Source organism: Protopterus annectens, chromosome 6.part0 (genome assembly GCF_019279795.1).
Source record: "Protopterus annectens isolate FY-2018-M chromosome 6.part0, PAN1.0, whole genome shotgun sequence".
NCBI classification, from domain to species: Eukaryota; Metazoa; Chordata; order Ceratodontiformes; family Protopteridae; genus Protopterus; species Protopterus annectens.
The window spans coordinates 371046780-371072120 of NC_056737.1; the positions used below are offsets into that span (position 1 = coordinate 371046780).

General features: G+C 42.8%; 1 protein-coding gene across 2 annotated transcripts in view; it reads right to left on the reverse strand.

Annotated features, from left to right (window-relative positions):
- LOC122804322 (pleckstrin homology domain-containing family H member 1-like) overlaps window positions 1–25341 on the reverse strand; it is a 1703720-nt gene that overhangs the window by 473119 nt on the left and 1205260 nt on the right. For both annotated transcript variants that reach the window (XM_044074112.1, XM_044074113.1), the window contains 2 exons: window positions 6383–6491; window positions 4955–5067 (listed from right to left, as the gene is read on the reverse strand). In XM_044074112.1, the coding sequence (XP_043930047.1) occupies window positions 4955–5067; window positions 6383–6491 (222 nt within the window). The remainder of the gene's footprint in view (window positions 1–4954; window positions 5068–6382; window positions 6492–25341) is intronic.

Consider the following 25341-nt stretch of genomic DNA (forward strand, 5'->3'; position numbering starts at 1 on the left):
AGGTGCTTCTGATCCTTTGTCCAAAGGCCCTGCAGACAGTTGCCCTGAAAATGGGCTCCCCAAGCATAATCCGAGGCATCCGTGGTTAGAATCTGAGAGGCAGGAGGCAGACAGAAGGGTTTCCCTTTGTTTAGGGCACATGCCCTGGACCACCAAAGAAATTCCTTTTGAAGGCAAGGAAGAACGGAGATCAGTATGTCTAAACTGTGGCAATGCTGAGACCATACACTTTTTAGGTACCACTGTATTTTCCTCATGTGTAGTCTTGCATATGGTACGAGAAGGATGCAGGAGGCCATGTAACCCAAAGCCTGCAGGAATTTCCTTGCAGATAGTTGAGTTAAAGTTGCCAAGGTTTTGAAAGTTGAAGCCAGCTGTAATTGTTTTTCGGATGTCAGAAATGCCATCTGGGTTGTAGTGTTTAGAAGAGCACCCAGAAAAGTTATGTGTTGTGATGGAGTTAAATTTGACTTTTTTATGTTTACAGAGAATCCCAGGAACTTGAGGAGGTTCTGTACAAATTCCAGATGCTGGAGTAAGACATCCTTGCTGTCTGCCTGAATTAGGCAATCGTCCAGATAAGGGTAAATTTGAATTCCCTTGAATCTGCAGTAAGCTACTACTGGAGCCAGGCATTTGGTGAAGACCCTGGGTGCAGTAGACAATCCAAAGGGCAGTGCAGAGAATTGAAAGTGCCTCGATCCGGCTTTGAACCTGAGGTATTTTCTGCGATCCTGCCTGATGGGAATGTGTAAATATGCCTCCTTCAAATCCAAAGTTACCATCCATGAATCCTTGGACAGCATTGGAAGTAGCTGCTGTAGAGTAAGCAACTTAAATTTTGGAATCTCTAGAAAGGTGTTCAAGGCCGACAGATCCAGTATGGGTCTCCAGGAGTTTTGCTTCCTTGGGACTAGAAAGAGCCTTGAGTAAAAACCTTTTCCCATCTCTGAAAGTGGAACCAGTTCTATGGCATTCATAGCCAAAAGAGCTTCCACCTGGTTTAAGGCCTCCGTCCATTGATGCTTTGGAAGGTCTGGCCATCTGCTTGGCCTTGGCAAGGTATGAAAATGGAATTTGTAACCTCTTAAAATCACATCCAAAACCCACTTGTCTTGGGTTATTTGAGTCCAATTTTGATAAAAAGAGAGAGTTTTCCTCCGAGAGGGGCTTCCAGGCAAGAAGTTCCTGTAGCCCAACAGAGGGAGTCACTGAGTTTGTTTCCTTTGAGTTTGTGACTTGTCCTCTCCTCCCCTAGGGGTGGAAGCAGTCCACTGTCTTGGTCTGTAAGAGGCTTGAGTTTGAGGCCTTCCTCTGGAGCGTCTATATCTACCCCTCTGAGGCCTGTCTGAAGAGGGAAAGGACCAATTTTTTGAAGGCCAATTCCTATTAAATCTAGGTGGCTGTACTTGTAAGAAATCTTTAACTGTTTGCATGGATTTCGCCTTATCCTCCATCTTTTTAATCACCTCTTCAGCCTTTGATCCAAACAAAACATTATGCTGAACAGGAGCATCCAAAAATGTAGCCTTTACTTGCTCAGGCAAATTTTGTTCCTTTAGCCATGCATGCCTTCTAATGACTGTGCCAGAGGCCGCAGCCCTACAAGAAGCCTCTAAGGCATCAAATCCACAGTGTAAACCATGCTTCCCAACTTGTTCAGTGGCATGCAATAAGTCATGTAATTCCTTATCATCTGCACAGGCAGAAATGGAAGAAAGCTTTTGTTTTAAAACAGACAAGAGAAATTGCTGGTATTTCAGCATATGAAACTGACAGTTTAAAGCCCTAATAGACAAAGTAGCAGAAGTGTACACCTTTTTGCCCCATCTTTCTAAGGATCGAGAATCCTTTTCAGTAGGAATGGGATTTTTGGCAGAAGTGGCCTTAACCCCCTTAGGACCCTGAGAAATGGTTTCAGGGTCAGCAGACGGGTTCTTGTATAAAAACTGGTGGGAATCAGGAACCCTGTAATATCTATCAGGCTTAACAGGAGCAGGAGGAAAGGAGTCAGGGGTTAAGTTAGCCTCCGAAAAGGCATCATCCACAATATCCAAAACAGGAGGAATAGCCAGGGGTCTGTGTTGGGGAAGAAGAAGAAAATCCCTTAGTCTTTTCTTAGATTCCGAATACTCCTGTCCTTCCCAGTGGAAATGTTCCCTCATTTCATGCAAAGTTTCCCCAAAAGAGAAATCCTCAGGGGGAGAAGCTGAAGGAATGGATTCCTCAGCATCAGAATCCTCATAAGGAGGGAAAGAATATTCCTGGTCAGAAGAAGAAACTGAGGAAACAGAGGCCTGATCAGAAGAATCATAATAAATATCCTGCCTTGGCCTTTTATCTGGAGGGGGATGTGAACCCCTAATCATAGTAAGTAAATCCTCCGCCATCTTGAGTAACTGTTTCTGTGATTTGGGACCCGGTTCAGAAGAGGCTTGTGTTGCAGTCTTTGATTTAGAAGGAGTCTTTGCCTTTGTCTTTGGCTTTGCCTTTATTAGGAGCTGAGTAGGCCTGAAAACCCCTTCGGAAGCCGGTACCTGCACAGCGGCTCCGGACCCATCCGAAGGAGCATTGTCCGAAGGTCCTGCAATCGAAATATTTAAAGGCCCGGTTGGCTCCCCATGAGAGTCCGTTTCGGCCATCGGTTCTGAAATGACCGACGACAGGGGCTGCAAAAGCACCTCACTGACGATGGCCGAACCTGAAGCTGGCTCCGCTTGTGCGCTATCATCAGATTTGAACCTCGGAGGCCTGTCTTTATCCTTGTGTCGTTTGTGAACTCTGGTAGTCAGAACCGTATCCGACGACATCTTGTAGTTAAAGCGCCTACCGAAGTAATGAAAAGCAAAATCGTACCTTCGCTTAATTGTACGTTGATTAAATCTAGCACAAAACCGAGAACTAGCTACGTCGTGGTCAGGGCCTAAGCAAGGAATACAGTAAGAATGAAAATCCTTATGAGGTATTTGATTCCCACATGAAATGCAATTATTAACTTTTTCTGACATCGGAGTGGAGCAAGAAAAAAGTTTCCCGAAAGGGGTACTTAGCTTTGAATGGAGAAGAAAATCTTCGGACTGAAGTTTATCAGGTAAAATCGTCAGGAGTCAGCCGACCGGCACTTGTGAACTGCTATCACCGCACGGCAAGAAAGACTGGAGAAGATGGCGTCGGCTGTCTGCTTTATACTCCTGGCGTTCTGACGTCAGGGAGCATGGTTGAACAGCCGACGCCAGACCCAGACTTTGGGATTCTGGCCGACAGAGGGCTGCCTGCCGGCAGGGGAGAACCCTACAGTCCTGACTGCAACAGTGAAACACGATGAACATCAGAATATTCCTGATCAGAAGAGGAGTCAGAAGAAATGGAAACCTGATCTGAAGATTCATAGTCTGTCTCTTGCCTAGGTCTCTTATCAGGAGGGGGATGGGAACCCCTGATCAAGGTAATTAAGTCTTTGGCCATTTTGAGCATCTGTTTTTTGGGTATGGAGGCCTGTCCTTGTGGTTGGTGAACTTGTTTCTTTGCCTTTAAAGGTGTTTTAGTCTTTGTCTTTGAAGTAGGTTTAATATATAATTGTTAGGTCTGAAAACACCCTCAGAAGCCGATGCCTGCTCAGTAGCTCAGGACCCATCTGAGGGAATAATCTCCGAGGCTCCAGTACCTTGAGTTTCCAGTGGCCTGGCCGACTCCACGTGGGAGTCGGTAGCGGCCTGCGACTCCAAAGTAGCGGGTGTCAGGGGCTGCGAAAGCGCCTCACTGAGAACCGGCGACTTGCTTAGGAGAAGCTTCATCATCGGTTTTGGACTTCGGTTGCCTGTCTTTTTCTTTGCGTTTTTTGTGAACTTTGGTAGTCGGATGGCTGTCCGACGACATTGTATAATTAAATTTTCACCCAAAATAGCTTAATGCAAAATCGTACCGATGCTTAATAGTGCGTTGGTTAAATCTAGCACAAACCCGACAACTAGCAGCGTCGTGGTCAGGGCCTAGGCAAGGAATACAGTAAGAATGAAAATCCATATGAGGTATTTGCTTCCCACAAGAAATACTATCATTAACTTTTTCTGACATCGGTCTGGAGCAAGAAAAAAGTTTCCCCAATGGGGTACTTAGCTTTTAATGAAGACTTCGGATCTGAAACTTGAACACGAAAATCTCAGGAGTCGGCCGACCAGCACTTGCGAACTGCTTCTGCTTCGGGCACCACGTGACAAGAAAGACTGAATAAAATGGTGTCAGCTGGGTCTTTTATACCCCTGACGACCTGACGTCAGAGAAGAGGTGACAGCAACTGACGCAGGACCCAAGACTTTGGAATTCAGGCCGACAGAGGGCAACCTGCCAGCAGGATAACCCAAATGTAATGACTGCAACAGTGAAACATGAAGAACATCATGTTGGTATACAGCTGAGTACCTTATCGTCCATTATGTAACAATGGAATGTAATTTGGATTCCATGCCAACTCTGTGTGAATGCACATAGGATTCATAAGTAGTACTAGGCATGCAGTCCAGAAGATCATAAAGGAGACTACCCCAAACCCCCAGCTGTCCAAAAGTCTGAGTGACTTGCTCAAGATCACACAGCAGACAATTAAAGTGGAAAGATTCAAACTCTGTACCCCTGGTGCAAAAAGCAGCTTAATAACAAGTCAGAGCTTTAGCCCTCTGCACTAACTAGTGCTGAGAATGTCAAACTGGGATACTCAGGTGTTCCGCTCTCTTGGTAAACAATGTGGCAAGTGTGAAATAATAGTCAGAAGCCCTGGGATGAAGCTTACAGTTAAGACAAGTTACCTTCCTACTGCTATACTGAATGTAAAATACATATGCAGTGCACATCATGACAGGTCAAAATGTTAAGTTTAGACTTTACTATGCCTTTAGAGTCTGGTATTTTTATTGATACCTGCTTAACCTTATCACAATCCAATTGCACTATTGCTTACCTTAAATAGCTTGAGTGCCTCTGTTTGCAATGCCTCTGATGGGAGTGTAGTAAGTGAACTCAGGATGCCATCTTTACTATAGCACAAAACTGGGTGCTTCCAGACTGCAGAATCTAGACATAAGAAACAAGAGTTACTCTCTGTCCAAAATCTGTGACGTTGACATTATCTTACCTCTGATCAGCAGGGTGCAACACATATATGCAGAATTAAACAGCAATGAAACAGACTGTACATGTTATGCTACACGGCTACAGCACTTAAAATAAACAGCAGGCTATTCAGAAATTATTCATGGCTGTCCTGAGGGGTAAAATTTGATGGAGTAATCTGGTATCCAAAAGGTCTACTTTGGTCAGTGGGCTTTACATTACATTTTAAAGTTCATTCAAAATCATACAAACAAACAAGAGAAAATATGTTTTTATAAAACTGCTGCAATGAAAAAAGAAAGCATTATATATCAACATACAGCAGATCTTCAAGGACACGTCAAGCAACAGACTGTTCAATAATAGAAAAAGGTTGGCTTGCATCTGCACCATCAGTGATGTTACCAGGTAACAAACCAACACTGCTAGGCAACAGGAAAATAACTAAGTAATACATGTGACTGACTGGTTGTAGGTTTGTCACTAAGTGCTAGATTGAGAGCAGCACAGAATTATCTCCTGTATGAAATCGCCTGCTGCATTATAATCTACAAAGTGATCCCCTACCAGAGCTACTACCACAGGCCAACCCAGTGCATTATATCAGCAACATCAGTCTGTAGACCAGATGTGAATGAAACAGAACAAATGAGGAAAATGGCTAGCAAATCCTTAAAAACGCATGAAATGTCAGCTCTCTTTTTTTTTTTTTGGTCAAAGTAGTCCCAAACAAACCAGTCAACGGTGGGGCACTTAAATGGACAATTAAACAAGGCTCAGAACAAAGGTCTAAGCTTTTAGATTGCATCAGCCCTTCATCTGGAACTGATAAAATGTCAGCTGAATGATAAATATCCCATAACTGAAGCATTTTTGGAAAAAGTATGTAGATTCTCATGAAATAATCTAAACTAAAACTAGAATTGCAAGGTAACAAAGAGCATTTCAAAACAAAAACAAAAGTGAGGATAACAGCACTAAGAGAGGTAGATTTCTGACAATGTGTAAGCAAAAGGTTCAACAAGTTTTCTTTTTTGCTTAAAACTTGTTTCTTTAGCTCACATTGCTGATGCTTACTTTTTGTCATTTAACCACAGGCAGGCACTGTTTTTAAATAATTTTTCCTTCAGTTGTCATTTATATCACAAGGTCATTCTTGGTGTCAGAAAAATGTTGCAGTCCTGTTTGACTCTCATCACTTATACTAACATTCGTCCATGTGACCTCTCCAATATGTTACCACACAGTTTTGGGAAAGCACTTTTTGACAACTCACCTACAGCACCATCAATATCCATCAGCTGACTGATCAGTTGTTCGTACTCAGTGCCCACTCTCACACTGCTACTGCCGGCAGCCACAGTTAGATGGTACAGCCATGTCGCCTAATCAATCAGAACAAAACAGCAAATAAGAAACATCAGCAGATGCTTTGAAGGAAACACACACACACACACACACACACACACACACACACACACACACACACACACACACACACACACACACACACACACACACCTGAAGTCATGGAAATCCAGAATGGAAAAAGATGCAAAATCAAACGCAAAAATAAAATAGCACCAGCTGTTTGACTGGTTTAAACACTAATTTGACATCTTGCAAATAGTTTTACTGAAAAATATAAAAAATAAAAATACTAATTTTGTGACTGTCCATGCCAAAGTATACAGACGAAATACCAACTGGTAAATTATTAACTTCTGAAATATTCGTTTTAAATGCAATTGCAAGTTCATTGTATCAGTACATTCAGACAAGACAATTCATCGGTACTACTGAGACATGCATATTCAGGTACTCTAGGGTATTAATACTTTGCCATGTACATTCAGCTACCCTATGCCATAAGTACTGGAGCAGCACTTACAAATGATATGCTAAGACATCAGTGTTACTCAACATATTCATTCAGATACTCTAGGGCTTTAGTGCTACATGACAAATACAATCAATCTACGCTGGGGCAACAGAAGTACCGTGACAAGTACATTTATATGTCCTGAGGTATTGGTACTACTGAGGTATGTACATTCAAATACCCTATAGTATTAAAACTACTGACAAATGTGCATTCAGCTACTCTAGGGCACTAGTACTACTGTGATACATACAGTCAATCTGCATTGCAACATTAGTACTACAGTACTGTGATATATACGGTCAGACACTGTTACTATTACTGTGACATACACATTCAACTACCTTAGGGTGCTAGTAGTACTCTGACATATGCATTCAATCCACACTAGGACATTTGCACTGCTGTTTGACATATGCAGTCAGATACCACAAGAAATTGCTACTGTGACATGTACATTTAGATACCCATGGTATTACAACTACAGCAGCATGAACATTCAGATGCCATAAGGCATAAGAACTACTGCAGTCTGTATTTTCAGCCATCTTAGGGCATTAGTACTTCTGTGATACTTACATTTAGATACTCTAGTGTATTAGCACTACTGTGAAATGCACATTCAACTACCTCCAGGTATCAGTACTATGGTGATAAGTGCATTCAGATGTCTCACAGCATTAGTGCTATACTGATGAAGTGTACATTCTGATACCTCAGGACATTAGTACTACCGTGACATGTCCATTCAAATACCTCACGGCATTAGTATTAATGTGCTATGTACATTCAGATAGCCTGATGCATTAATACTACTGTAACAGGTGCCTTCAGATACCCAAGGGCATTAACAGTACTAGGATGCATTCATTCTATCTATACTGGGCCATTAATAGTACTGTGACACACAAATTCAAAGTAAATGCAAACATACCCGAAGCATCAAGGCACACACATTGTCAAAAACTGTTAAAAAACAACTCTACTGTAACCTCTGGCAAATATCTAGCAAAGTGCTGTCAATATCCAGATCAGTTCTATGTTACTGCTTTTAAATTACTACAGTAACAACTGCCATTTTTTAACACTACACCACGAGTTGTTGCTTGCCATTATTTGGGGTTGGCATAATGATTAAGGTGTTTACTTCACAAGCAAGAAGTACAAGGTTTGATTCTCACAAAGAGAAACTGACTAAACTTAAAATGACCGACAAAAACAGCTAGCCTAATACTTTCCTATAAACCTATTTCTTACTGAAGTACACTGTACTCCATTTACGAAGCTGATGTACTACAGGGAAACACAGGTGGCTAAAATCTTGCAACTACTTTTATTACATTACCTTGCTTTGGAGTGTTTAAAATCCATTTCTTTTTTTTCTATAATGTACCCATTCTGCATGTTAAAGTACTCCCTTCCCATGTACATGTTTATAATACCTTTAGAATGGCAGGAATTACATTACATCCAAGTACTGCAAAGATGTCATCGCATTCAGGACGTGCACGTGCTTAGTACATTCTTGGTTCCATCCCCAGTGATTCCCATCACTGCAGAGCATAAGTTGTACAATACTACTTTGAAAATCTGAGCATCTGTTTGAAATAAGAGGCAAATCATATTTTACCAACAGGATGTGGGAGGTTTCTAGTCTGGGCTGCTCCCTCCTTGCACAAAATATAAACTACACATTCCCATTCAATGTTAGAATGAACAGAGTGCACTAAAATGACTACACATTCAATGTTGGAATGAACAGAGTGCACTAAAATGACTAAACTACTTATCACACCTCCCTCAATTCACAGTTTTTTTTTGGAAAGAGTAACCAAAGACGGTTTTCTTTAGTGAAATGTACCTAACCCACAGTAAAGCAAAAGTGGTGCATCTCATAAAATAATGAAGCAGAACTGCAGTAACGCATTGGTACATTATTCGCTTGGTCTCAACTGCGCAAACAGCAAAGGAGAGACAGAGATTTTTAAAATAAAATGCAAGCCAGTCTGTTAGAATACTGACGAGCTGTAATGACTTCAGTATTTAACGTTTTGCCTGAAACAATCAGTAGTTAAATACATTAAAAGCAAAGTGCAACAGTATGTGATGATTATCCCTCCACTTACTGAATGAGCCGACAGAAAAGTGTGAATAACTGACAAGTCAAAATTAACAGTTTCAAAGAACAAACACAGCAGCCACTTAAAATAAATTAATAATTCTAATCAAATTCTTTGCAAACCGCCTTCTGTACTCTTCCATTTTGGAGGCTTCACTGTCCCACACCCTCTTGCATAAATACACTTACTCCATAATCACATAACTATGGAGAAAGGACAAATACCAGGAAAAGAGAAATTTGATCCTGCACCTCACTGGCAATGGTCCAGCACTTCTGACAGCATAACTGAATGTCTGCTGCAGTTCAAAAGTACAAGCACTTACAGTAACTGTAGACGTCTGAATATACTCACTGTTGTAGTGCTCACTCTTGGGACGCCTATAGTACAGGTACTTACAGTAACTGTAGACGTCCGAATATACTCACTGTTGTTGTGCTCACTCTTGGGACTCCTTACTACAGGTACTTACAGTAATTGTACATGTCCGAATATACTCACTGTTATAGTGCTCACTCTTAGGACTCCTAAAGTACAGGTACTTACGGTAACTGTAGACTTCCAAATATACTCACTGTTGTAGTGCTCACTTTTGGGACTTCCAAAGTGCAGGTACTTACAGTAATTGTAGACATCCGAATATACTCACTGTTGTACTGCTCACTCTTGGGACTCCTAAAGTACAGGTACTTATGGTAACTGTAGACTTCCGAATATACTCACTGTTGTAGTGCTCACTCTTGGGACTTCCAAAGTACAGGTACTTACAGTAACTGTAGACGTCCAAATATACTCACTGTTGTACTGCTCACTCTTGGGACACCTAAAGTACAGGTACATAAGGTAACTGTAGACTTCCAAATATACCCACTGTTGTAGTGCTTGCTCTTGGGATTCCTGCCTGCAGAAGCATAACAGACAGAGCTGTCACCTTCTTCCTCCAAGCCCAGCAGCCTCCTTCCTTTATCAATATCAAGGCATTGGTGGCACAAAGGGTGCCATCTTCAGGTTTTTCTTACCCCACGCAGGTTCAGGAAAAGCTCCTGAGTCAGGTCATCATCCCCAAATAATTCACATTTCCCACATAGAACTTCTGCAGTCCCTACATGAGCAGGCATTGAAAGTCCCCATTTGGTTACTCTTTTCCAGATGGGATAAGTTATCATTGGGGGAGTGACCTGAGTACCCCCCAACCCAGGACAGAAGGAAGACAAAACAGGAGAGAGGGAGGAATCTGATACTGCAACAGTGAATATACCCAAACATCTACAGTTATGCTAAGTGCCTACAGAACTGTACTGCAGTACTGACTTCTTGGGATCACTCCCAGATCTCAAAGGGGTGACTGACATACAGACAGAGCAGGGGACACCAGGACCTGCAAGATGCCCATGGAAAAATTTCCCTACATTGTAGCAATTGATTCCATAATTACCTGTGTCATCACCCTCTTAAGGGGGACTGTTGTGGTAGCTACTTCCCTGGGGGAATGAGCTCTCACTGCATCAGGGCATTGTTTCCCATAACAGTGGTAGCAAAATGCAATAGGGTGGACAACAATCTTATAGATAATTTGATTTCTGATTGGCTTTCCTTCTCCTCATTTAGCAAAGGATACAAACAGCTGGTCAGAATTTCTGAACTAGATTGCCCTAGCCAAGTAAAATCTCAGCTGCCTATGGACAATCAATAGAGTTCAATATTTTTTTTCCTCCTTGCAATGTGGTAAAGGGAAAAACTGCTTTGAATACACAATTTGAATCAATAACCACTCAGTAACTACTTTTGCCCTAAAGGATGGATTGATACTCAAAGGAAACTTGTCCTTGCTGAAGACGTACAATGGCTCCATGCATAACAGTTTGCAATTTTGATATTTTTCTAGCTAAGATCAGGGTTAGTAAAATAAATGTTTTACAGAATAAGCTGCTGGCTAGCATGGGGGAAGAGTTAATGTTTCCAATATGAAACTGAGGTCCTAAAGCTGAGCACTGTCTTTTTTAAGAGGGCTTCAGATGCAGAACCCCTAGTAGGAGCTCTTTCAATGGAATTTGGGAGAAATGTGGGGGCTTTAGTCACAGAAATTGCTTAAGCATACACTATAACAGTAGCACAATATAATCCTAATTTGAAAAGGACTGACAGGTAAGGGAAAACGAAGGAAACCTTAGCTGATTGTGTCCTGACACAAATGGGAGAATTGTTTTCATTTTGCTAAATAAGACTTTCTCATGAGAGGTTTTCTGGCCTCCTTAGATGTGAATCACTTTCTCAGAAAAGTTGTGCCTAGAAGGAATGGGTGCTAAATCATCTTGTCAGCTTCAGAGTCTGTAGGTATGGGTGAATGATTTACTCCTTGTCCAGGATTAAGAGGTCTACATGCTGAGGCAGCAGCTTAACTCAAGGTTCCCTTATTTTGACCTGTTAATAACAGCCTGCATTTAAATTGGAGCCTATGTGCTGAGAGACAGCCTTACAAGACTATCTGCAAATATATAGAGCTGAGTATATTTTTCTGTATTATTCTGTATTATAGAGCTAAATTGTTGCTTAGATATCTGTTGTCTTACTGTTCTGCAAATATACAGAGATCAGTATATATTTTTTTGGTTTTATAATTTGCACTGTGATTCCTCACATCTCTGTTGAAACTGTCTTCCCCACCCCCTCCCTGTTCTTGGTTGTAGTTTAAATTTGGTGGCTTTTGCAGTGCCCGCCCCACTGTAGATTTGATCTAGGACACTCCCCAGTCCCATCTCTTTACCGCATTCTACCTAATAAACCCTTTCTGCACTTGCTTTTAGTCCTTTTTAATTTAATTACATTTTTTCAAACTGTGTGTGGACTAATATTGCTACATACTCAAGTGTGCCAGCTTGCACTGCATGTGAATTGTTTTTACTGCTGTTTTTGCTACTTTTCTGAAAAAAAAAAAAAAAAATTGTAAGCCTGTTTCCTACCTTTCCTGTAATTAGTGTTCCAGATACAGATTTGCTGTATCCAGGACTGTGTGTAAGCTTCTGAGCCCCCCCCCCCCCAAGCCTTTCTGTGTTGTAGGGAAGCCTTCTAGCTTATCAGTGGGAGTGGTAAGCATTAGGTAACCTGTCTACCACATAAGGTGTGGTTCTGGCCCAGAATTTGTAGTTATTGGCCATTTGGGCGGTCTTCCATCTCTCTCAACTTTCTGATTTGAAGGCCTGCATTTGCACTTGTTTCTGTCCTGTAACTCCTGGGCCCATCTTATTTGCTCACTCAAAAAAAAAAAATTGTATCTGCTTTTAATGTATTTGTGTTTCTTCCTACTTTATTTTGCTTTTGCGTCATCTTAAAAGTACTCAATTGTATTTATTACTGCTTGGTGTAACTCATTCTAAGCCTTTTAGTTTAAACACTTGGGCTTCAGACCAGTTGTTTTACATTAAGAAGGTTTGTGGTCTGCACTGTAGTGGCAGAACAGGTAGCTTATATCCTTCTAAGTTGGGAACTGTTGATTGAGGGCTCAGTGTCTGTTATTCTAAAAGTGTATTAATTCTGGTTTAAGCACTTGGGCTTCAGGCCAGTTATTTTACATTAAGAGGGTTTGTGGTCTGCACTCTTGTGGGAGGAGAGGCTGGACTCTGCCATTCTGAGCTGGGAATTTCTGGTTAAAGGCTTATAGTGCCTGCATATTTGAACTACTTCTTACTGAATCTGGTACACCTTGTTTGCTGCAGCATAGACTAGATCCAGGCCTGCTGAATCTAGCTTTGTTTGTATGCTTGTTGTTTGTTTGCTTGTTATTTCCCTGAAACGCTAATTCCACCTAAAACATGGCTTTTCAGCGCTTCTGTGGATCCGTAGTGATATCTGCATTGCTTACTGTACTTATTTCCTTGTTTCACTTGAAAGAAAGTTACTGTTTGTCGTTTTTGCATTTAAGTTTCCTGTAACACATTGCATTTAAGTTACCTGGCACTTGCTCACTAAAGCAATTATATAAGTCAGCACTAAAAATTAAAAGCACTACACCCTCACAAACTCCCCTTGAGTACCTTGTTCCCCATTGGCCCTTTTTTCAATTATAAAGGAATTCCCAATACTATTCTAGCATGTCCAAAGTTCAGTTGTCAATCTCCTCTCTGGTCCAGCTGGTGAATCTGGGAATCTTGAGGCAATATTACAACTGCCTCATGTACACAGACAACCCTCTCCTCCTCCCAACAAATTCCAACACATGTGAGAGATGCAACCATATAGCCAAACTGGAGGCTAAGCTCTCTCAACTCAGTACTGGCGTAACCAGTCAGGAGGAGAAGGAAACCACACTCACTACAATTCCAGTCTCACATAGACCTACCACGACAGCAAACCAAACACATAAACACACAAAACATACTCGGAGGCTCTAAATAAAAATCTGCCTAAGCAGGAGAGACCTCCAAAGCAGACACCCAAGCAACCACTACCCCAAAACAAAACACATGCAACACATAGCTCACAAAGCCAGTGTGCTGAACAGTCACAGCCCTTAAGGCTAAACAACACACCTGATACACTTGTAATAGGTGACTATCGTCAGGCACACTGACATCCTGCTCACCAGGCTGAACGAGGAGAAGGTCACGGTGAGCTGCCTGTCAGGCGCTAGGATGCGCCACATAACACAAGCACTCAGGTCACTCCAAGGCAAGTACAAATATGACTCAGTCATTGTCCATGCTGGTGTGAATGACCTGAGACGTACCTCCCTGGACTACATGAAAAGAGACATAGAGTAGCTCTCTGAGCATGTAGCCCAGGCCGGTATGACCCTGACCTTGAGTAGCATCTTACCCTCACCAAGAATGATGCCACAATATGAAGACAAGATGATCAATTTCAACAATTGGCTTAAGTATTGATGTCATTCAAAGGGGATCCAATGCCTGTCAGCCTGGGATGACATGCTTGACAAGTCACGATGCTTCGCTAGGGATGGCTTGCACCTGTCACCCCTGGGCTTTCGGATATTGGCAAAGGCTCTTGCTACCCCATAGTGCCTTTTTTAGGCAAGGCTCAAAAGACAAACCCACCTCCATAGGTATCACAAGGGATAAGAAACTAAGAGTAATGCTACTCAACGCCAGAAGTCTAAACCTCAAGATGCACGTACTCAAAACTCTCCTTAGCATGGAGAACATCGATATCTGTGCAGTAACAGAAACCTGGTTCAAGGCTCCTGAGAGCACCCCAGCACTACCAGGTTATACCTCATACCATGCTTTTCAGCCCCAAAACTTGGAAACCACAAAAGGAGGGGGATCAAATACAAAGATCAAAGATACCCACAAATCCAACAGGGCACACAGCCAAGCATCAGAGACCATCCATGTGCAACTAACAGTGGATAAAACTGCCTTCCAGTTTATAGCCTGCTACAGACCACCCTCCCAAACCCAGGAACCCCACTCGGCCTTCCTGAGAACACTGGAAAATATGAAGGTCTCTCCAAACACCATTATATTGGGCGACTTCAACTACCCAAACATAGACTGGGAGCATTACTCTAGCTCCAACACCCTAGCCCAAAGGTTCCTAGAATTTATAAACTCAAATGCTATGGAACAACTTGTTACCACTCCCACAAGAGGGGAAAACATACTGGACCTGATCATCACCAACATGGGGACTCTATGCTCCAGACCAGAAGTGTATCCCTCACTGGTAAGATCAGACCATAAACTAATCTCACTGGATATTCACATACCGACCTCACCCCCTGACCAGAAAACCACAGTGAAAAACTTCTCTAAAGCAAATTTCACACTCCTCAAAACCGAGGTGGAATCCTTCAAAGCCCCCGGGCCTGTGGAAAATATGGCCCAGACCGCAGAATCCTTATAAACGCATTCTATGAACACCTTCAGGAATGCATGGATCATGCAATCCCAAATAAAACCAAGACCCAATCCTCCAAAGGCAGACGTCCTGTCTGGTGGACCCCAGCCATAAACAAACTATACAATAGAAGGAGGAAGCTACTACATGATAGAGCAAAATCCCAAAAAGGGAAGGCATCTCTGATCAGTATTAGCAAAAAACTACGGGCACTCATAAAATCGTCTAAGGCCAGCTTCGAGAGAAAAATTGCACAGGACACTAAGGATAATCACAAGGCTTTCCTTAGTTATGTTAGGAACCTGGGTGGGAATTCCCAGATATGCTCAGAATTAGTCCAAAATAACAAAAAATACACCAAACCCACAGACATTGCCAACATCCTAGCTGACAGGTTCAGCACAAACTCCCCCCCCCCACCAAAAGAGCAAATATCTATCCCAGCAGAGTGCTGCCCCCCTGACATCTCAGATGCTCAAGTAAAAGCCGCCCTCTCCAAAGCAAAAAACACAGCATCAATGGGACCAGACGGTGTCCCGGGCTGCGTCCTACATGAACTCCAAGAAGAGCTAAACCCAAACATAAAACTACTGTTCAATCTCAGCCTTAATACAGGATATGTATCCAAAGAGTGGCTTACAGCAACAGTGGTCCCTCTCCACAAAGGTGGTGCCTCAACGGATCCTGGAAACTATCACCCCATAAGCCTGACTAGCTTGGTCTGCAAAGCTATGGAAAGGATCATCACGGACCTCATAAATAAAGATATTGGGGACCTACATACACTGGATCCTACCCAGTTCTGCTTTGTTAAGGGCAGATCCTGCCTATTAAACCTGGTCGATTTCTTTGAAACAGTCACCAAGGCCATTGACGAGGTGAAGGTGGTCCACACAGCCTACCTGGACCTCGCAAAAGCCTTCGATACAATACCCCACTCGGGCATTATAGATAAGCTCACCAGCTTAAATATAAACCCCTACGTCACTAGATGGGTTGCAAACTGGCTCAAGGACAGAACCCACATGGTTAGAATTGCAGGAGCCATGTCAGATTCCAAACCAGTTACAAGTGGCGTCCCACAAGGCTCAGTCTTGGGACCTCTCTTGTTCGGTATATATTTCTTGGAGGTACAGGCCAACATGGAAGGATTGTGGCTGACCAAGTTCGCAGATGACTGCAAACTGGGCACCATAATCGACTCTCCAGCCGACACAAGCATCCTCCAAAAGGGCCTCATAGAAACAGACAACTGGTGCCAGAGCCATGGCCTCAAGCTAAACGCCAAAAAGTGTATAGTCATCCCCTTTGGCAAAAACAAAGTGCCTACAAATTACCACATAGGTGGTAATCCATTAAGTACAGAAGAAGTAATTAGGGACCTGGGGACCCAAGTTGATAGCAATCTCTCATTTGACAACCACGTGGCCAAAGTGGATAGAAAAACATTTTATATAGCCCACCTAATCATGAAGGGCTTCACATCTAGATCAGGGAGGTCATCGTGCCTCTTTACTCATCCCTCATCAGGCCCATAATTGAGTACAATGCCCCTTTTGGGATGTACCTTACCAGACACCTGCAGCAACTGGAAAGACCCCAAAAGTACCTCACCAAGAGGATCAAAGGGCTCAAACAGATGCCATATGCTGCCCGGTTAAAGAAACTCCAGCTCTACTCAGTGGCATACCGCCTGCTCAGAGGCGATCTGTGCCTGACGTATAAAGCCATGTCCAACCCGGAATTAATGGACATGCTGCACCTCAGAAAATCCAAATCACATCGAGCTATGCACTCGAGAGACTTGAACCTCAGCACTGAAATAAATAGGACATGCTGGAGGGGCAGATTCATAACCCAGAGGCTCCCTTCACTCTGGAGTAAAATCCCAGTCCGGGTTAGGCAGAGTCCCTCATTGACTCTCTTCAAGAGGAATCTTGATGAGTGGGTGGGAGATCGTAGGTTTACCCCGGGTATCACTTCTGTGTCACTGTTAGACACAGGCACAGTATACTAACCTCGAAAAAGGGCATAGCAAAATTAATTTAAAATGGGTGACGAAAGCCAAACACACTCTGGCTAGGCTTATAAATGCCCTAGGGCAGATAGCCTAGTATGAACCTATGAACCTATAAATGGTTACTCCCCTTGACAGACTCAGTAGGAGGGATGACCAATGATGTATGGACCAAAAGCGTGCCAATCAAGATCTTTCACCTCTTTTCACAGATCTTGTGTAGTATTCTGGGGATTAGGGGGACTGGGACAGTATGCATACAGAAATAGATCTGCCCAGGAGATGGATGAGATATATGTGTCTAGGCCTGTTTTTTAAAGTATCCTGCTCCAGTACTTGTTCAGTTCTTTGTTTCCTAGAGGGGAAAAAAAAATCTATTTCTGCACACCCCACCTGTAGACAAGATCTAAGAAAACTTCCCACTTTAGCATCCATTTGGTGGGTTACAATTAAAATCTGCTTAAGTTGTTTGCTACACTGTTGCTCAGACAAGGTATGTAATGTCATCTTCACCTCCTGAGTAAGCTCTTATACCTGCATATTTAGTTTATTTAGTTGTCATAAGGGATAGCAGTGGGTCCCTTCTTGTTTGTTTATGTACAACATTACTGTGATATTGTCTGTTCTGATGAGCAGGAGTCTCTGATGCCAAATGTGGCTGGATACCTTGATAGATAGAATGACTGCCATTATCTCCATGAAATGATCCCTCAGTTTCTTGTCCCATATCTCCTGCATTCTCAGTTCTAGAAAACTCTGAAGGGTATATTGTGCAAGTCTGGTTCCACCTTGATGGGGATCCTCTGGTTCAAAAAAATCTGTGTAATCCACCAGTCCATTTCTTTCTTGATGCAAAGCAGAAGGGGGGATGCTGACCAGTAGGGACTGTACATGCTAGCACGGCCTGTTCCTAAGACGTCACTGCAGCTTTTGCAAATGTTCCCTTTCCAAGGGAGTTTTAATGGGAAAAAAGGATGGTGCTATATAGACTCTCAGCTACTCTTTTTGGTTGTCACAGTCCTGTGGGGCCATTAGGTCTGCCTTTACTGTTAGTTTACCACTTTTTTCTAAAATTCCCTGCTTCCCCTTTTCTCCTCTAGTTTTTCCCTGCTTGGGGGGAAAGGAATGGCTTTTACTTGAGCAACTTCTAACAATTCCAGGACATGAGGAGTGAAACAGATCCTTAATGGACTGCATAGTTTTCTACTTCATCTCCAGTTTTTTTGAACACCTTCACTACAGGAGTACAAAGGGGATCCTTTCCCAAGGCTACATACAGGAGCTCCACATATGTTTAGGAAGGGGTTGAATCCTCAACCTGTCATGTTTCCTAACTACTCACCCTCTAAACAGCTACCCTGCAGAATGCATCAGTTTTATCCTAGACACATTAAAACTGCAAATAAACAAATCATAAAACAAAAAAAAGTGTTTCTGGGAAACATTAAATATATTGGACAGTTAAAAAAACACAACCAAAAACTCAGATTTAAATGTATTACATGATTAGAGACAAAAAAATTATCTAAAAATGTTTAAGAAAAAATCTTCCAAAGAAATATGGTTACAATTAGAGCAGGTAGAGACAGGATATCTTCTTCATCAGGTCAGATGGTAGTGGATTTTGCAAAAAGGATAAACATGGCTGCGGTGAATATGTGTTTTAAGAAGAGGTAGGAGCATAGGATGACGTACAAGAGAGGAGAAAGATGTACACAGGTGGATTATATCCTATGTAGGAGGGCCAGCCTGAAGGAGATTGGAGACTGCAAAGTGGTGACAGAGAAAAGCTTAGTTAGGCAGCATAGGATGGTGGTCTGTAGGATGATGTTGACAATCAAGAAGAAGAGGAGGAGAGTGAGGGCAGTGCCAAGGATCAAATGATGGAAGTTGAAAAAGGATGACTGTAAGGTGGAGTTCAGGGAATAGTTAAGACAGGTACTGGGTGGTGGTGAAGAGTTACCAGACAGCTAGGCAGCTACAGCAGAGGTGGTAAGGGAGACACCAGGAAAGGTGCTTGGTGTGACATCTGGACAGAGGAAGGAGGACAAGGAGAACTAGTGGTGGAATGAGGAAGTAGAGGAGAGTTTACAGAGGAAGAGGTTGGTGAAGAAAAAGTGTGATTGTCAAAGAGATGAAGAAAGTAGACAGGAGTTCAAGGAGATGAGGCTTATGGTGAAGAGAGAGGTGGCAAAGGATAAGGATAAGGCATATGGCGGGCTGTATGAAAGGTTGGACACCAAGGAGGGAGAAAAGGACATGTACCGATTTGCTACACAGAGGGACCAAGCTGGGAAAGATGAGCAGCAGGTTAGGGTGTTCATCGAACCCCCTGTCATCAACACACAAACACTGAAGTACCAAAACTCCAAACAGCCACTTAAGTTATTTTTTTCCTAGGGGAAAAACTTCTTGGACCCATCCAAGGTAGAGACAACCACAGGTTCCATAGTCGAAGCATCTCGCGGCATACCGGATTCCGAATGGGTCTCAGTAGAGGCCTGCAAATCTGTAGTAGCGGTTATCAGGGGCTGCGAAAGCGCCTCAGTGAGTACTGGTGGACTAGCGACTAGCTTATCGGAAGTGGCGTCGGCAATTTTGGACCTATGCAGTCTGTCACTGTCTTTATCCTTATGTTCTTTCGGAAGATTGGTAGTTGGATGGCTTAACGAAGCCATTTCGGAGAACGGAGATCGGGAACAAAAGTATTTAGCTACAAAAAGAGCCTGACAACGAACAGTTCAGGTTTTGAACAGGGCACAAAACCGACAGCTAGGGACGTCGTGGTTTGGGCCTAAACAGGTGACTCAGTAAGAATGAAAATCTCTATGAGATATTTGCTTTCCACAGGCAAGACAATTGCTAATTTTTTCTGACATCGGTTAGAGCATGAAAAAAGGATCCCCAACGGGGTACTTATCTTTTTGAAGACTTCAGATCTGAAACTCAAAAACGAAAATTTTAGGAATCGGCCGACTGGCACTTGCGAACTGCTTCTGCTTCAGGCACCGCACGGCAAGAAAGACTGATGTAATGGCGTCGGCTGCATGTTTTATACCCCTGACGACCTGACGTCATGGAAGAAGCGACAGCATCCGACGCAGAAATCTGAAGCCTCTGGTATTCAGGCTGGCTGAGGGTTACCTGCAGCCAGACAACCCAAATGTGATGACTGCAACAGTGAAACACGAAGATCCTCTTCTTGGCCATCATCGGAAATTTACCCTTTCCTCCACTGTAGTGCGATCTAGGAGTTGGTATATTTAGTTAGGGGGGTTGTGGGGGCACAGCCCCCCACATCGGAGAGTATGGGGGGTTGAAGCCTCCAACTTTGTGGGGTCTGACTGTTTTGTTTTGTTTGTTGCTGGCCAAGTGATTTTTTTCCCCCTGGGAAAAAATGTGCTTAAGTGGCCAATCGGAGTTTTGGTACTTCGATGTTTACTTGTCAATGAAAGGGCATTCGATGAACTGCCCTTTCGACATCATAATATAGACCTGAGAAAGTATGTAACAGAGTGCCTAGAGAGGAGTTGTGGTATTATATGAGGAAGTCAGGAGTGGCAGAGAAGTAAGTAAGAGTGGTACAGGATATGTATGAGGGCAGTGTGACAGTGGTAAGGTGTGCAGCAGGAGTGACAGATGAGTTCAAGGTGGAGGTAGGATTACATCAAGGATTAGCTCTGAGCCCTTTCTTATTTGCAATGGTGATGGACAAATTGACAGACAAGATCAGACAGGAGTCCTCGTGGACTATGATATTTGTGGATGACATTGTGATTTGTAGTGAGAGTAGGGAACAGGTTGAGGAGACCCTGGAGAAGTGGAGATATGCTCTAGAGAGGAGAAGATTGAAGGTCAGCAGGGCTAAGACAGAATACATGTGTGTGAAAGAGAGGAAGGACAGAGGAGTGGTGAGGATGCAGGGATTAGAGCTGGTGAAGGTGGATGAGTTTAAATACTTGGGATCAACAGTTCAGAGTAACAGTAAGTGTGGAAGAAAAGTGAGGAAGAGAGTGGAGGCAGGGTGGAGAAGAGTGTCAGGACTGATTTGTGATATACGGGTACCAATAAGAGTGAAAGTGAATGTCTACAAGATGGTAGTGAGACCAGCTATGTTATAAGAGTTGGAGACGGTGGCACTGACAAAAAGACAGGAGTCGGGGACCAGAGGTGGCAGAGTTAAAGATGTTAAGATTTGCATCAGGTGTGACGAGGATGGATAGGATTAGAAATGAGTACATTAGAGGGTCAGCTGAAGTTGGATGGTTTGAAGACAAAGCCAGAGAGGTGAGATTGAGTTGATTTGGACATGTGCTGAGGAGGGATGTTGGGTACACTGGAAGAAGGATGCTAAGGATGGAGATGCCAGGTAAGAGGAAAACAGGAAGGCCTAAGATAAGGTTTATGGAAGTGGTAAGAGAGGACATGCAGTCAGTTGGCGTGACAGAGCAAGATGAGGAGGCCAGGAAGAAATGGAAACAGAAGATCCACTGTGGTGACCTCTAATGGGAGCAGCCGAAAGAAAAAGAAGAGGAGGAACAAGAAAATAAGAAGTTAAATTACACACACACACACACACACACACACACACACACACACACACACACACACACACAAATGCAGCATAACGTCTCTCCTAGGCATAGTACATTCCTGATTAGGAACAGTAAAAGACATCCAAAAAGGCAATAAAAAACTTCCAAATAACAGTGAAAACATACATTCTACAAACATACAATGAAGCAGTTCAAGAAAGAAAAGTAAATTAATGCAGAGAAGACCAGAAGTTCACATATCAGCAGAAAGTAAAACATCACATAAACCTAAGATAAGCATTTAAACAAACCACAGCACAAAAGTAAAATTCATATTACAAAATTACAAAACACTTGCGTTACTACATAAACCAAAGTAATGGCTACAAGTATTCCATCAGCAAAACCAACTTTAAAAAGTGATGAGGACAGCATTTCAGTTTAATGTATTTATTGCCATTCTTACTGGAAAAGTCTGAGGAGAAAAGCCCCAAGGTGACAATTTAAAACCAAATCAGTATTTACAACATATTTTATAATGCAGTTTCAGTGAATACATAGCATAATAAATAGTCCTTATAATAAAATCTGTATCGATGTTCACAAACATTAATATACAAACATTTGCTCATAGGCTGATAGGTTCATCCTAGGCTAATTGCCCTGAAGGGACATTTTAAGCCTAGTCAATAACCCAAAGTTGTACTGAGAAATTATAGACAGACAAATGATGTATAAAGTACAGTTGTGTACCTACCATAAATGTAGATGTTCGAGTGTAGTCACTGCTGCAGTCATTACTATTGGGTTATCCTGCTGGCAGGCTACCCGCAGTCGGCCGGAATTCCAAAGTCTAAGTCAGGCATTGGTTGCTGTCGCCTCTTCCCTGACGTCAGTGCGCCAGGGGTATAAAAGATGCAGCTGACGCCATTTTCTTCAGTTTTTCTTGCCCCAGATGTCAGGTGCCCCTAAATTGGAAGGCTGAAAGAATATGCCAATAAAATACATGCACAAAAATAACATATCCTTCATCTACAAGCAAATACACCAAAAAGGTTGTATAGGATAGAGAAGTGTAGATAAGCCCCAGCAAAGAAAAGGGGGATGGTGGGTGGGTAACCTGGACTGCAACAGTGAATACACTCGAACATCTACATTTATGGTAGGTACACAACTGTACTATGTTCATCATGTTTCACTGTTGCAGTCATTACTCTTGGGTTGAATCCCAAAGCTGAGGTAGGGTGGCTGGGCTAAATAGGATTAGGAGAGGCTATGAGGCCCTGCAGAACTGCAGTGGCAAAGCCTGCTCTGGACTTAGAGTAAAGAGGTAAGTGGTAGTGCTTTGTGAAGCTGTGCACTGAACTCCAAGTTGCAGCCTCTAAGATATCTTTGGTTGGTACTCCTCTGAGGAAGGCTGCTGAAGTGGCTGCTGCTCTGGTGGAATGAGGCCTAATGTCCTTAGGCACTAATTTGCCATGTTGAAAACAGCAGAAACAGATGCAATGGCCTATCCATTTAGAAAAAGTCTGTTTTGAGATAGCCTTTCCTTGTGAACCTGCAGCATATGACACTAAAAGTTGCTCAGTCTTTCTGAAAGCTTTAGTTCTGTCCAAGTAGAATCTTAACTGCATGTCCAAAGAATGCATCATTTTCTCACCCTTGTTCTGTGGATTAGGATAAAAGGTTGGCAAGTGAATGGTTTGGTTGAGGGCCACACTGGACACCACCTCGTTGTGGTGATAGGCTTCTGCCCACCATCGAAACTCCTGTTGCAGGCAGGGAATGAGTGCAATTACTGTCTTCAGGCTGTGGCAATGTTGAGTCCAAACACTTTTTAGATACCATTGTAGTTTCCTCATATGCAGTCTGGCATATGGAATTAGTAGAATGCAGGAAGCCATGAAACCCAAGGCCTGCAGGATTTTCCTTGCAGATAAGTGGGTTTTTGTTGCCAAATTCTTGAAGTAAGTAGTCAGTTGTTTTTGTTTGTCTGGCGTGAGATAAGCCATCTGGGCAGTTGTATTTAGGCTCGCACCCAGGGGTATTATCTCTTGAGAGGGAACTAGTTTTGATTTATTTTCGTTTAATGTGTACCCTAGGCCAATTACTAATCTTTTTACAAATGCCAGATGCTTTAGTAGAATGTCTTTGTTCTCTGCTTGAATTAGGCAGTTGTCCAAGTAGGGGTATATTTGAATTCCTTTTTGTCTGCAAAACGCAATTACTGGTGCCAGGCATTTTGTGAAGACCCTGGGTGCAGTAGATAAGCCAAAGGACAGTGCAGAGAATTGGTAATGCATTGAGCCAGCTATGAATCTGAGGTATCTTCTGCAAGATTGTCTGATTGGGACACGCAGGTATGCCTCTTTTAGGTCCAAAGTTACGAGCCAAGCTTTCTTGCCAGCATGGGTAGTAGCTGCTGTAGAGTCAACATCTTGAATTTTGGAACTTCCAGAAACGTATCTAGTATAGACAGGTCCAGTATTGGTCTCCAGGTTTTGTCCTTTCTCGGTACTAGGAAAAGTCTGGAGTAAAATCCTTGCCCCTGCTCTTGTTGTGGTACATGCTGAATGGCCCTCATATCCATGCAGGCTGTAATTTGTTTTTGTGCCTCTGCCCATTGATTGTGTGGCAGGTCTGGCATACCTTTTGACCTTGGTAGAGTGTGAAAATGGAACCTGTAGCCTTGGAACACTATGTTCAGGACCCATTTGTCTTGGGTAATCCTTTGCCAATTTGATGAAAAAAGTGCTATTTTTTCCCCCTAAGGGGGCTGCCAAAAGAAAAGTGCTTGGATCTGGTAGAGGAAAGTCATTGGGACTGTTTCCTGAAAGGTTGTGATTTGTCTTCTCTGCTTTTGGAGGTAGGAGCACCCCATTGTTTAGGCCTGTATGAGCCATGGGGCTGAGATCTGTCTCTGGGATGCCTGTATCTGCCTCTTTGTGGTCTGTCTGATGCTGGAAAGAACCAATTTTTAGAAGGCCAGTTTCTGCTAAACCTGGGTGGCTGTACCTGTAAGAAATCCTTGACTGTCTGCATGGATTTTGCTTTATCCTCCATTTTTTTCAACACCTCTTCTGCTTTAGTACCAAACAAAGTATCATGCTGTAATGGTGCATCTAATAATTTTGCTTTAACATGATCAGGCAGATTTTGTTCCTTTAACCTAGCATGCCTTCTAATAACAGAACCTGTAACAGCGGCCCTGCAAGAGGCCTCCAGAGAATCATAACCACATTGCAAAGTATGCTTTCCCACTTGTTCAGCTGCATGCAATAAATCCTGCAATTCCTTGTTCTCTGAACATTCAGTATTTGTCAACATTTTCTGTTTAAGCTGTGACATTAAATATTGCTGATATTTAAGCATATGAAACTGACAATTTAAAGCATGAGTGTAGACTTTTTCCCCCATCTGTCTAGAGACCTGGAATCCCTATCAGAGGGGACAGGGTTTTTTGCAGTGGAAGCTTTAACCCCCTTGGGACCCTGAGATATAGTTTCTGGGTCAGCAGCGGGGTTTTTATACAGGAATTTATGAGAATCTGGGACCCTGTAGTATGTCTGGCTTAGCAGGTGCAGGGGGTAAAGAGCCTGGGGTCAGGCCGGACTCTGAAAATACATCATCTACAATGTCTAGGACAGGTGGAATAGCAAGGGGTCTGTGCTGAGGAAGTAGCAGAAAGTCTCTGAGCCTTTTCTTAGATTCAGAATAATCTTGGCTCTCCCAGTGGAAATGTTCCCTCATGGTATGCAGGGTTTCCCCAAAAGAATAATCCTCAGGAGGAGAGGCTGAAGGAATAGATTCTTTGGGCATCGGAAT